Raw genomic sequence first — 15,000 nt, 5'->3', positions numbered from 1 at the left:
ACGTCCAGGTATGTTCTTAAAAGCATACCATATTCCAACATGTTACATATTACAGCATGAAACAAGTCTTAGATTTCCGGAAATCTCAACTGATGTTAAAATAAAGAAACAAACAAACAAACAAATAAAACGAAACAAACAAAAAACAACAACGGCAACATCAATTATCTGCTCAGTCTCTGTCTGCTCTAGACCGGTAATAGTCTATTTGGGTCAATTGGAAGAGCACCGGCCCGTCCCCAAGCAGATGGACGTAGGATCTAACCGGCCATTGGTCTTTCAAAAATTGGATTATGCGGGCTGTATTTTGGATCATGTCGCAGTTCACATGATCGCGATTTAACATTTCTTTCTTTTTTTCTCCAATTATGCAGTGCCATCGCCAACTATGACAACTGTCATTAGTCCATCAGCAGCATCATCGAGTACCTTAACAACTGCCTCAATGCGGCCGACAAGTCCAGGTATGTTCTTAAAAGCATACCATATTCCAGCATTTTCCATTTGGAGTAGGAAAGAAGTCTTAGGAAACCTCAACAATATGATAGAATAATAATAAAAAAAAAACAACAACAACTAAAACAGAAAACAAAACCAAACACAACAACAACAACAATAACATCAATTATCGGCTCCAGATCGGTTATAGACTATTTTGCTCAATTGGAAAAGCACCGGCCTGCCCATTAAGCAGATGGACGTGGGATCTAACCGGCCGTTGGTCTTTCAAAAATTGGTATATGCGGACTGTGTTTTGAATCATGTCGCGGTTCACGTGATCGCGTCCTTGGGCGGTTACGGTAACCTGTCTCATAAAGAAGAAATATGAACATTCATTTTTGTTGAAGATACTGAATTTATTTGATTAAGCACCCAACCTCAAATTTGCGCCCATCTCGAATAAGCGCAAATCCTGTAGGGAGAAAAAGTTAATAGGCGTCTAGACTCACTAAGCGGCCACCCCATTTCATTTTCCTTTTGCCGGTTCCCTGTTTTAGTAACATCGGCTGTTAGGAGCGACAAGAGGAGCCCGCAATCCTAGTCTCCAGGTTGTTACTACGTATGCACCGCGCGTATCACTGACGTATGCAGCCAGCTTCACTTTGACTTCCACTAAGGGTGTTTTCCATTTTCTCAGAACTGACAGACCAGACCATTACAGTGATAATAATAATTTCACTTTTAATCAAAAGTATCCGGTCAGATCAGTAAGATCCCAAGTAGCATGCACGAGGGAAATGGTATTCATTGTCAAAATGACTGGTCCGGCCATGGTCCGGCCGGCCAGTTCTGACTTTTGGAAAGCGCCCTAAAATTAGAGAGTTTTAGTTTCGACGACGGTGACGGTAGCGAAAACGTCACCCCGAATTAGAGTTTTTTCAAACGTTGTCACGTTTATTCCGATTCGCTGAAAATGTCTAATGTTGGTAAATTTAGCTGGAGTTGATTTCTTGGGGACCGCACTCAAGTTTAAAAAAAAGAAAGAAAATTTCGTCGTCGCTTGTTTACGTCCTCGTCCATAAAACGTGAAAATAGACATTTTCACGTCATAGTCGAGCAGTAACGGCAAAGAAATGTACAAAAAAGAGTGATGCACGTGCAAAATTGTTGTTTTTCTCAATAAAACTATTACTATATTTACGTTCTCGTTGCCGTCGCCGTCGTCGTTTCTAAAACTCCCCAAGGAATGGAATGCGTCGAACGCAATTTCAACTAATTTTATGTCTTTGGTTTTCATTTTTCTATTGTTTCTTAACTCAGCTTGTCAACAGGGGTGGATTGGCAACGGGACGTTGTGTTATAAATCGTTTAGGTCACCTAAAACTTGGGAAAACGCGAAGGAGGAATGCGAAAAATGGAATGCCAGTTTGGTAAAGATTGAATCTCGTGAAGAAAATGATTTCGTTACGCAGACCCACAAAAGCGGTGATTACTGGATTGGACTTTCTGACTCTGACACAGAAGATGACTGGAAGTGGACGGACGGAACTCAATTGGCTCAGGATCGATACAAAAACTGGGCAGATAACCAGCCGGACAATTACCTTAATAAGGAGCATTGTGTAGTAATACTAATAAGAACTAACGAACTCAGTCTAGAACTTAACGGAAAGTGGAATGATCAACCATGTTCAAATGAAATGTATTTCATTTGCCAGAGCATGTTGATAGTTTCTAAGGACTGAATCTTACGTCAACATTTATTGTTACCATATTGAGAGACAGACGAAAACGCCACAGACGAAACTAAAAATATCGTCGGAATAAATCCTTGTTCTCGGCCCCCACCTGTTTACCAGGATTTGAGTAGGCGCCTAGGCTTTGATAGATTGTGCTAGCATAAATTGGCATAATTCGTCATCACGAGCATAATTTTCACCAATTTTCTGAAAAAAACAAAACAAAACAAAAACAAAACAAAACAACAACAACAACAACAACAACAACAACAAAATGCTAGCATAATTCACACTTTTCGCTGGTTTTGCAGCACGAAAATTGTCATTTATTGATCAAGAAACCATTTTTTTTATTGGCCCAAAATCAGTGTTACAGTCAAATTTAAGCAACAAAATCAATTCAGCTTTTGTCTCCTTATTGTGACATTCATGAGAACTTGGTCCCACAGGAAGTAACCTAGGAGTCTTTCCGATTAACAGGACTCAACCCATGCGCATAATTAGCTCAGTTACCCATGATGGTGTCCGCATTCTGGTTGTTTATTGTTTGAATTTTTGTAGTTGTCAAAAACAGTGAACCATGCACTCTAAAAGTTTCTAGACTCACCAGGTTAAATATGTTTGCCATTTAAAGTTTTGTAGTTATTGAAGCGTTTTTACCAAATTTAAAACAAAAAAACATAAAGCATAATTTCTGCCTTTTGTTACTAAGGGACCGGTCATTATTTATCGACGGGGGGGGGGGGGGATTTAGGGCTAAAGAAGATGAAATTTAGCCGATCCCCCCTTTGAATGTTACTTCACTGAAGTTATCACCCTAACAACTTTTAATGACTTTCGCGATTACTGCCCCCCCCCCCCCCCATGTCTTCATTTTCCAAGCAAACTTGAGTGGTCCCTTCTCTGAATCCTTCCAAAGTTTTCAGCGATCCCCCCTTTTGGGTTCTCAGTTACCACTGATAGTTTCGAAATGATCTCCCCTTTTGTTCTCCTAAAAATCAGGTGATCCCCCTAAAATCCAAGCGCCCCCCCCCCCCCCACCCCCACCCCGCAACGGTAAATAATGACCTGACCCTAACATGAGCAGACGCTACAAAAACGAGCATAGCTAATAGCATAATTTTAGGAATATACAAGCACTCTTACTTACATCCAGTTTGCTACTTTTGCGAGCACAATCTACAAAAGCTTATACGCGCCATGATTGACTTGTTAAAAAAGCCATTGCTCTTTGGCCAGTTAAGTTAAAGGGAATTCGAAATGCACGTCCGTTGATTCGTTGAGATCGTTGGGTGCCCAGAACAAGGTTATCGGCACTGCTTTGCAGACGTCACGAACAAGAGATAAATGAAGTCTGCGGCGCAGGCTGAATGAGAGCCCGCAAACAAAGAAATCTTCTTTGGAAAAGCATTACGTTTATTAGCATGTTTTGCTGCGTTTAATGTTTTTGTTTGTTTTGACTTTTTCCTTTGTTTGCTGCTTCTATTTTTGCCCCCCCCCCCCCCCCCTGAATGTCACTTTTTGCATTTGTATCTCACTTTGGGCTGTTTCATTCATGTCTGCAACGTTTGCATGCCATATGCAACGTTTGCATGCTGTAATGTAGGCTGTTATTTCAGGAACCAAAAGAACTGGAATTTCTTTTGGCTTAACGATGCCTTAGTTTTATCAAGAGAAATTTTCCATTGGTTTCATACACTGAGTCCTGCGCCGGTGTCTTTTTACTTTATTTCCGTGTAATTTGCACTATATTTTTGCACCGTTCTCTAGCAGGGAGCCAACTGTTTTACCGGCATGCACCTTTGACAAAATCGCTCTACAAGCAAAAATACAGCGATTTTGCTTCTATTTAAAATACAAAAAGTCACTGATATTATTAATAAATAAGCCACATTTTCAGTAATGAAAATAGTATCATTTAATATTTAGGCGTTATTTTACTACTTCGACCAGAATCCTTTTCATTTTTCCTCTCATATCTAAATTTGATAATCTCACTGAGGCATAAATAACAAAAGCCGCAATGTGCACAAGAAAGCAAAACCCTGAAGGATTCTAGACGTAGTAGCAAAATGACGTCATCGCGCAAATGGCCTATTCGAGACGAAGACACATATGCAAACGCGAGACGAAGTCGATGGCTTGTAACTTTCAAAAACCGCCTTTATAAAAATTAATAACTTAAGTCCTCCCAAATAAGCTAACTTCTAATTTCAGAAGGTATTTTCTGTCAGCTAAAAAGTCACCTTTTACGAGGCTGCAAACCAAGAATAATGAATGCAAATAACAAAGCACCCCTTTGGATACGGACACCTATAAAGAGCTTAGATACAGGCCCGTCCACACGGTGGCTAAGGCCCCGTCCAAAAGTATCCGGATATTTTTGAATCCGCAAATTTTTCTTTGCGGATCCAAAGGTTTCCACTTTCACACGCATCCGTATTCATATCGAATTTGCCCGTCCACACGTATTCGGATTCACTCTCAATTCGTCAGCTAATTAATAAAGCGATCTCCGGCTCATGCGAAAATTTTATCGCCAATCTTCTTCAATAAATGTTTCACTAACAAAATTGTCCCACAAAGCACTAGCTCGCTCGTTTAACTTGTTTACGGCGTCCAATTCGTGACATTAGTCCGTCCGACATGGGAAGAAGGTTCAAAATGTCGAGCCACCGTGTGGCATAATTGAGGCCGGTGTAGGTTATAACACTTGAAAATGAAGTCCAAAAAAATGCGATAACATTAAGCTCGGCACCATCTCGAATATTCACTGTAAATTTTCCCAATTTAGCGTCCACACGATCCCGGATCCATAGGGTATTTAAAAATTTCCATTCTGGAGAGCGGATTCAAAAAGCTGGGGATTCGTATGCCGTATACACCGGATACTTGTGAACGGAAGTCGAATCCTGAAAGAAAAGGTTGCGGATTCAAAAATATCCGGATACGTGTAAACTGGAAATTATGATACCCACGTATCTCTTTATGAGACTGGAATAAAAACTACTTTGACCGTCATAAGGCCATGCTAAAAACTGTTTCTTCTCCCATCGCCCCGTCACTTGTGATGGTGGGTCGGTTGGTCGGGCAAAAAAAAAAAAAAGAAAAAAAGAATGAATGAACACTTGAAGGGGTCTGGGTTCCATAAACGGCCGGGCTGCTAAGTAAGAAAGCCTGGTTACAAAGTCAATTCGAAAACGTGGTCTTTCCGCATCATACCAAGAATTGATGTCAATAAAACAAAATCGTGTGCTTGTAAATTAAAGTACTTGTTTCTTTGACTAGTGAATCTGGAATTTTTTTTCACTTTTTGAAAAAAAATGGGTTGGTCGGGCGATTGGAAACGAAATATTTTATTGGGATGGCCTAATAAGGAAACTAAAGATTTTTTTAAAAAAAACTACACAATGTTTACCCTTTCCTTGGAGGTTGTTATAAGTAATTAACTATCCTTTTAGGATATCTAAATAGCCTTTTGGAACTGTTAATGTATTGTGTCTTTTCAATTTCGTAGCTTTGTACAGGACCTTACTTAATGCAATAACTGACCCTAAATGATAATAATAACAATAATAATAATAATAATAATAATAATAATAACAATAATAATAATAATAATAATAATAATAATCAGTTTATTAAACCCTTTGGTAGTGTATAATACTAAATTACAAGGGAGGTCAAGAATACCCAGAACACATAATTACACATGGCACAGAAGGCAAAAACAATTAAATCCTATTGTAATTGTGGGTAACAAAATTACTAAGGCGGTCCGTTCTGACAAGGCGGAATTTCAGAACGGGAAAAACCAGACCTCAACAAGTACCCATGAGCGACATTCGTGGGCTGCGGCAGCAGGTGTGAAGTGTAGTAAAGTACTAAATGTAATAACATTTCAACGCAACTGTAATCATAGTCCTAAAGGTCATAACATTTGGCCTTAAATGTACAACCTTAAATGTAATGTAAACTCTTAAACTCGGTAATAAACTCGATCTTTAATGTTATGACGTCTTGCTAACTTCACCAATGACGTAACACGTTACGAAAATAGCCACATGATCTGTCGCGAAGTCAGTCATGTCATTGTCAATAACATGACCCACTGATTACAACACCCATGTGAATAATGGAACACCAATCACGTGCCTTCTTATCTTGGAGGAAGTCGGTCGCATTCACCAACCAAGAACAAGCAATCATCGGTTGCAGAGCAAGTAAGTCGAATGATCGACTGTCTAACGATTTCTTTTTTTGGAGAGTAATAAAAACCTCTTTTAAAATATATTTCAAACCTAAAGGGGAAGAAGGTGGGGGGTGGGTGGGGACAAATTGGGCGATAATCGCGTCATCCAATAAGGTGGCAAGCAGACTACCACTAGCCCAACGCAGTTTTTTTTTCAAACCACGGCCCGTGGTAAAGAACAGTTCATAAGAAAGTTTTTTTGTGACAAAAAGCTGAAGGTTACTCGAAAATGGCCTATTGCTCAATAGGAGGTTATACAGTCAACTCTCCCTAAGACGGACACCTTTGGGACCGGCACTAGCTGTCCGTCTTAGAGAGATGTCCGTCTTATAGAAAGTCAAATAGAGGGAGCTAAGAAAGGCAGGGACCAACTCTAGGTGACCGTTTTACAGAGGTGTCCGTCTTATAGAGGTGTCCGTTAAGAGAGAATCGACTGTACTGAAAATAATGGCGTAATTACACAGGTACTAATCTGCCGGTGATTGATATGCAAAGTTTGTCAACAGCAGGCTTTGTTCTATCTAAATTTCTTTTGTTTGAGATTACACCTCTTTAATTGCAAATGACGTTACCATGTCTTTAATTTAAGTTTCATGCTAATTATATTTTAATTTCATTTGTTATTCCTTCGATAAGAGCTATCGATGTAAACTTTTGAGTTGTACAAGTTACTCTTGCCTCTTGAGGGGACGCCAAAGTAGCTTGTTTAAAGAAATCAAGGGCGTCTATAACTACAAAAGACTTCTCAGAAAACATTTTCTCTCTTTGTAGAGTCAATTTAATTTGCAAGCTAATGCTACACAGTCAAGATTGATTCCACGAGTTGGAGCAAATATTGAGAAGTTTACAAGAAAACTTTGAGCCTGGGAGCAAAGCAATTTCCACAGATCCTGCACCCCATAATGTTAGCGACGAGGAAGCAGATGACAAGGGACCTAAAACGTTACAAGAAATCGTGGTTTTCAAAGTTGAGTTTTGCGATAAGCTATCGGTTGAAGATATATTGATGGAAATATTGATGCATCAGCAGATTCATACATCCAAGGAATACACAATAAACGGTTTGAGTTTTAAGGTTTATGTGCTCGACGACACTGAACTTTGATCAAATTGTGGCGTGTACAAGCAAGGTGGAACTGAAAAAGACTTCACAAGAGACTCCAATTAAAGTTTGTTTATACTTTGTAGGTCGTAATCCCGGGGGGGGGTGTACTCCCTATAACAGGCTTTACGTGGGTATGTGTGTGTGTGTGTGTGAGGAGTCGGCGGGGAGGGGGGGGGGGGTGTAGGCTCCGCCTTTTTCAGCCTTCAGGTACATGAAAGCGTAGAGATTTCATTAGTTGAAGTCTTTGAAAGGGTAGGGAAAACTGTCATTTCGGTCTGTCTAAAGGCCCAAAAGGGCAAACAGATGCATTTTATAGCTGTGAAAATTCGAGCAACGTTCTGGTTTTGTGATTTATTCAAATTAAAAAAAAGTACATTTATAGTAGTTACAAGTGATACAAAGTTCTACAATAGTCATTTGAACGGGGGTATCATTTGTCAATAAAAAGTACATGTAATACGAAGGTAGTCCTTTTTGAGTCCAAAAGAGTATGCGAAAGGCTAAGGGGTTGGACCTCGGGGAGGAGCCTCTCGGCATAAAAAAGTAAAATAAAATAAACGTTGTTGAGTACCCCCCCCCCCCCCCCCCACCTTCCCTTAGGGGCTTAATCGCCCGAATGATCAAATTTCTACCTTCACGCCATGGGGCATTACATTTTTTCCCAAATTGAACTGATACTATATAAAGAATAATATATAGATTTAGCCAGGGCTAAAAGCGAAGCTCCCATTAATAAATTTATATTTTAAATCAAACAATAAACTTGTAATCCACAAATCAGTTAACTTAAGGGCACATTCATGTGACTTTTGAGGGAAAGGATAAGTTATTTTAGAGTGAAACATCTTACATCGAGTTGATAGCCTAAATATATGTACACCCCAAAAATAGCAAACATCTTCTGTCACATTCAAGAGCCATAATGGCTCTTGATCACAGTAGTTTAGGCCTCGAAAACAAATTTCTTGGAAAACAAATCAGGCCGCATTTTTTTGCGTTCGACAGGTTTACTTTAATTCTTGCCAACAAATCTGAGGGTGTGTAAACCAGCTTTTTATACTTTTTATACATCACATCTGAGGTGAAACAATACTTTTTATCAAACAGACCTCGGACAGAATACGGCATTTCACAATTTTTCAATATTCAGGACGATCAATCGTGGGCCTTTAGCGAAACCGTTCAAAAAATTTCTAAAATAACCCATACGGCCAGCCGGTTCTCATTTTTAGTGCGAGCTGTCAGTGTGATCGAGTGTTTGAATAAACTTTAATGGAGATACGCTTCAACATAATAACGAATTTATTATCAGGTTCCAGTTATAACGATGTGTAATCTTATAAAGCGTTTATGATACGCGCGACATTTCTAAGTACTCCTGCGATGTTCATGAACGATGAAAACAAACTCCACGGACAAGCGATTAAAATTACAAGAGAGACTACTAACAATCAATAAAAGAAATATAATTCGGTAAAACATTTACAGAGACAACAATTTTCATTGACGAAGACAAGTATTAAAGTGTCTCTAAAAATCCTGAGTCTTCAAGCTTAAAGCTTAAGGTTAAGTTTATTTTGTTTTACTTTCAGCCGGCCTCCCGGTGTTTGTTTTTTTTTGCAAAGATAAACTCCTCGAAACAAGAAAATCACTCAAAGTTTTCTTTCTACAGCCAAATTTATAACTAAATATTCTTCGGAACGTTTTTTTTTTTCTATTTGCCGTGAGAAAATATATCTGAAGGCCTTTTAAAGTTCTGTAAGCTTATATCAAACCTGATACTAGATCAGATCATTGACTCAAATCTCAACAAACGTGCAAAAACTTGCCGCATAAACTGTGCTCGACTTCATGAAATTAGATATAACAAAAACAAACATTAAATACAATAATTACTCAGGCTTACCATTCGAGATTCAGTTCCTGAAAGATATCAAGGAAGGCCATAGTTGCTTGAGACTTTTAAACCCTCTTACGCATTGAGCAAAGTGAAAGACGAAAACGATGCCATCCGAAATCGGATTACCAAATTTTGACAAGCGACGCATTTCTCAACCAAAAACCCAATAAACAAACAAGCCATGGATAACAGAAGACTCTTGATAGCAGCTGTATTTCATTTTGTACATCCGGTGGAAAAAGACAGTTAAAAACATCACAAGTTGACACAAAACTCTGTCAGCTTTTGCTATCAAAGTAAACAACTTTCAAGATGCTGTACAAATTTTCCGCATGAACTCACCTGTCAAATGACCAATCAGAGTACAAAAATTGGACTCAGAGCGTGACCAACGCGTGACCCTGGTAAGAAAAGTCTTCCCCGCCTTTATTTTTAAAAAAGTGGCTGAATTTTCGCGTCCGAGGTCAGTTTGAAATCAAAATCTTGACAGTGCGGGGCCATAGTGACATAAACACAACATGTTTCATATGAATCATTGGAAAAAATAGACTTGAGCCTGCGATCATTTCAAACTGGTAATTTGTCAGCGGATAACTTCAAAAAAGTACTCGACCTCGATGGGTCGACACTTGAGCCCGCGGTACGGTCAGGTGATACTGGTCAGCGGATATCCTGTTTTGACAGCTGTCAATTGATCACAACATTGATGTGCAATTAGTTTTCTGTTGGGCTCCCAAACTAGCTCGAAAGTGTGAGAGTAAACATTGGTTTCCCTGTGGTGCGGACGGACGGTCGTACGGTCACGTGATTACCAAATTTTCTCGGATGGGTAGATTACCACATTTCCTTAGCTATGGGGCTCCGTCCACGCGTGGAGCTCCGCTAAAACAATAAAAAATAAAAAAATACATACACAACAAGGGGTCAATACGGTATAGTGTTGAAACTTGCACGGCTCAAACGCCACATGCGGCGAACTTATTCAGGTTGCAGAACTCTTGTCTTAAAACATCTGCATGGTGATCGCGCGGCAGCCATTTGTTGAAAATGGATATCTGTCACTAAGGTTTGCAAATATGGTAAAATTGAATATTCAGGAGCATTGAACGCGAGTTACACGTTTCAACCCCTTATGAGTTTCTGGTATTATTTTTCCGAAAACTTTAGATGCAATTAAACGCATTACGATAGAAAGATTCTTTCTGATTCCTCTCTCCATCACATTTTTGAATTCGAAAATTTTAGGTTTCTTTGCCTTTTTTTTTTTTTAGAGTGATTTTATTTGACCTGTGAAACAGATAAAAACTACTGCAGAGAAAAATAGCTACAAGTAAACAAAAGAAGACGATGGAATTAGTGTATAATTGTGCGCAGTATTCTACTACCTATTTCAAGGGTTAAGTAAAATCACTCTAATTATTGTAGCTCTTCAGAAATTCGTAGATGAAAATGGAACGGTCATCTAGAAATTTTTAGTCGTCCTCAAGTTATAGAAAATTATTAACAATTATTAGACGAGGTTGAGCAAAATATCGTGATTTGTCTGTGGCGAGCCGAAGGCTGAGGCAAATAATTGATCTGCGATACACTGACAAATCTCGATATTTTCCGATAACCGAATTCAATAATTGTTTTATCATTCGATCACCGATGTTTTTTTTTTTTGTTGTTGTTGTTTTTGTTTTGTTAATGAATATCCTTGAGAAGCAAAGCGATCTGCCATTTTCACGCAAGAGCGATCGCAAGAAGGAGAAAAGCACTGTTTCCTTTACGCATGAGCAGAATATTATTTACAGCCAAACAGTTGGGCGGCATTGCGCATTAGCAGATCATTATTTATAGGCAGTTATTTGCAGGTCACGTGGTGGGCTCTCGGCTAATGAAAAGAAAAAAAAATTTGCTTCGAATGATAATAGGCAATATTTGCTTATCCAAACAAGACACCGTTATGACGACATCATAATGGGATTTTATGGCAAGGCATTTCATAATGGTTTGCAGGCCAAGGCGGCAGGTTCCAAGCCTATCTTATTTCCAGCCAATCAGGATTTAGGGCGTTCCGGACTATATCATTCTTAGGGGCACCTTTCCATGTGTTCGCCCCCTTTCGATCGCTCACCATCACGTTGTTCACATCGCTGGTTTGAACCAATTTTCAGCATTTTCCACCACCTCCCCTTCCGCCTGCCTGCGAATTAATTCCTAGTGTGTTTCTCTTTCTTGTCTTAGTGGGTGGCGGTTTTTCCCCCACCTTTGCTGAAGAGATATTTAGTTTATTATATATTGGCAGATCTTGAAAATAAAGTTCGTCACCTTTGGTGGCCAAATTTTCTCCAACCAAATCCGACTCTGTTTATCTCCTCAGCAAACAAGTGCGCCGCCACGCAGAGCTCTTGGTCACGCAATGCAAGGTTTTCAGCTTCCTTCTTACCGGAAAAATGGCTTGATATAAAAGATATTTTACAGAAAACGGTCGTTGGGTGCCCCTGCCTTACTACACATAAGAATGGTGATTTCGGAGTGATTTCTGTAAGGGAGCGAAGCTTCGTCGTGCCGATCTCGAAAGTGTAACGGATATGTACTGTGCCACACTTAATTTAGTGCGGTGTGAACAGGTATTCGGATCTTAGCGTAGGTGAATAAGTAGGAAGAAGGACTGGAATCAACTACGACGGAAGTAAATCAATATTCAGGAATGGGGACTAGGGCTCAGTTTATAAACCCTCTCGGCCGATCTCTCCGACAAAACGTTTGATAGTTGCTGTTCATAATATACCGAGTAACTTTCGCTGTGTCGAAAGACTATCAGGTATAGTGAGAACATACCGCCTAAACTTTGATTGAATTACTGTAGTCATTTTTCCAAGGTATGCTTGGCGATGAACACAAATTCAATGGTTAACAAAAAAAAGGAGTCCGCAAAAAAGAAGGGAGGTTTTTTAAACCCTCATTTAGTGATAATCAACCTTTGAATAAACAGTTAATGCTTAACGCCTCATTTCCCACGAAACAATTTTTTTACCACCTCCCTCCTCCCCCCACCCGAAAAACATGGCCAACAAGGTGTGTTATCGGAGATAGATTCTAACAGAAACTGTGGAAATGAAGAATTAGTGGATGAATAGCAGCGAGGGCCCATATAATGTTGAGGAAGGCCTAAGTTCTAGTAAATGGAATAGCTTATATTTGTTAGGAAAAAATTAGGGGGAAACAGTCAAGTTAGCTTTTTGACAATCTCGATAATGTTTGTTAGATTTCATTTTGTCTCCAAGGAGCCAATAATAGAGCGTGCTGTTGGGGAAAAATCCAGAACTACGGCAAATGACCTAATAAACGCCAACTTCCAAATAAACACCTCTTATTTGGTTTATTTTGTACGACGCCCCTCTCTAATAAACGCCCTCTGTCTAATAGACGCCTTCCTGACAATTACTGTACTCCAAAAAGAAGCAAAATCATTAAATTATTCAGTTTTCTTGCTTGTTTGCAAGGCTTTGCGTATTTCATATATTCAATGTCAAGACTGTCAAGGTAGACTAACGATGGCAACACAATATAACAAAGGACGAGGATTCTGACATCGATGTTGAACGGATTTGAAAGAGCAATATGGATCTCTAGGCGGCCTAGAAGTGACAATTGATGGAGTAGATATTCCGCTATTTTAAAACTCTCTTGATAATTTCGCCGAAGCATATTAGTTTTGTTGAGCTTGTTATCTCTCTTTTATACGTTTTCTGTCTATTAAACGCCCCCGCTTGGACTCGTAAAATTAAGTAGACGCCCCGGGCGTTTATTCGGTCATTTACGGTATTACAATTATTTTAATAGAATTCTCCAAAAAATATGAAAACACATGGCGGAACCAACCTTTAACTGAAATATGCTTCACTAAAGCGTCACTCATTTAACTTTGTTTTAGTACGCAATATTGACAACGCAATGTAACGAACTTTGTAAGATCGCGCGCGCTTTAAATTCAACGGCGATTTCAAAATATGTAACACTGAAGATGACGGATGTACCGTCGAAACATGTCTGGAAAATTAAAGAAAGTTGTTATGTTTATACTACTATCTATATTGTTGCTGCTATCTAGACCTTAAATATGCTTTTCCTGTTAAAACTTCCAAACCGAGCTTGGTCACCTTCTTCGTGTATTTCGGGAACAGCTTGCTTGCTTGATTAGTTGTGAAACTTTTTTGTTTGCTACGGCAGCAAACCTGGAAGGCATTTTGTTCGCAACTTAGACGAGTTTGGCGTCGCTCGCTCGGAGGAACTGGAGGTGAATCCGTGAAAAGTTAACAATTATTCTTTGAAATCGAGGTGAATAGTGGCGAAATATTCCCAAAGCCACTACTCACCGAGATTGAAAAGAATAATTGTTTTAGGATATACACACGAAGTGATCTCAACAAAATCAGAAAGGAAACCATTAAAAGGTACAATTTGATTGACAGATCAAATCAAGCGTAAGTTAAAAATAGATCTTTGCAGAATTTTCAAACATGGCAATTCACAAGTTTATCATTTCGCAAACAACAGCGTAATGGCTTAAATGGAACCGCAAAAAGTTTTAACTGTTTCCTTACCTGAGAAGAAAAGTGGAGCTTTGTTGTCTTCTGTTGACTCGCCGAATTTATAGCCAAAAGGGCTTGTTGTGTCGTTCTTCGCATGAAGTGCTGACAAAAATGGCCGGCTCGGTTCAGCTAAATACAGGAATTGCACAGACCTGTGATTGGAAGATAAAAATAGTATGTCAGTGGCGATGACGTGACAATTCGTTACGTTAGCCGTTTCAAGAGTAACGGTTTTTACACGAAAAAGACAGTCCACAGGAAAATACAATATATAGAGGATATTACACGGTGGCGAGAAGATATGAATTTTATGTTCGAGTGGCAAGAACAATATCTCACGAGTGAGCGAAGCGAACGAGTGAGATATTAGCGACCTTTAGCAATGAAGACGAGAACGAGGACGAGGACTGGTATGACCGATTGGGGCCTGGAACGAGAACGTCGTCCACGGCGGTATTTCGGCGGGAAACAAAAACATTTAGCAAACCGGTTACGGTACGTGGACGAGTCTTCCTACAGTGAAAGTCACCAGGGAAAATGTCTTTCAAAGAATTTCGTGACCTCCTTGTACTTCTCTACGGCGATGAAATTATTTCCGATGAAGAGTTTTTGCTACTTTACGATAGTTTCATCTCAAAGAATCCAGATTTTCCCCATGAAAACTATCAACGGTTTGACTTGGATTCTATGAACTCCGCGGAGTGCAAAGCAGAGTTTCGTGTCGAGAAACACGATCTCCCTCGCCTTGTTGCAGCCCTCCAACTACCACCGGTGTTTAAATGCGAGCAGAGGAGTATTTGCGACGACATGGAAGGCCTATGCATACTCCTCAAACGAGTTGCCTACCCATGCAGACTCAGTGATCTGATTCCGCGATTTGGCCGACCGGTTTCTGTTTTAAGCCTGATCTCAAATGATGTCATAGACTATATTTATGATGTTCATGGGCACCGTATAACACAATGGAATCGAGATCTTCTGAA

The 15,000-nt window shown here is 39.5% G+C and overlaps 1 protein-coding gene and 1 long non-coding RNA gene across 2 annotated transcripts in view; both read left to right on the top strand.

The window, feature by feature from the left end:
* Positions 1-15,000, top strand: part of LOC140935143 (uncharacterized) — a 104,332-nt gene that overhangs the window by 48,190 nt on the left and 41,142 nt on the right. The window lies entirely within an intron of this gene.
* LOC140935134 (uncharacterized) overlaps positions 14,690-15,000 on the top strand; it is a 1,052-nt gene continuing 741 nt past the window's right edge. Inside the window, exon 1 of the mRNA XM_073384672.1 lies at positions 14,690-15,000. This exon is cut by the window's right edge and continues 215 nt beyond it. Within this exon, the coding sequence (XP_073240773.1) occupies positions 14,705-15,000 (296 nt within the window). The 5' untranslated portion in view covers positions 14,690-14,704.

Source organism: Porites lutea, chromosome 1, assembly GCF_958299795.1.
Source record: "Porites lutea chromosome 1, jaPorLute2.1, whole genome shotgun sequence".
In the NCBI taxonomy this organism is placed as follows: Eukaryota; Metazoa; Cnidaria; class Anthozoa; order Scleractinia; family Poritidae; genus Porites; species Porites lutea.
The sequence above is the reverse complement of the archived record's forward strand: the minus strand, read 5'-3'. Positions and strand labels throughout refer to the sequence as shown.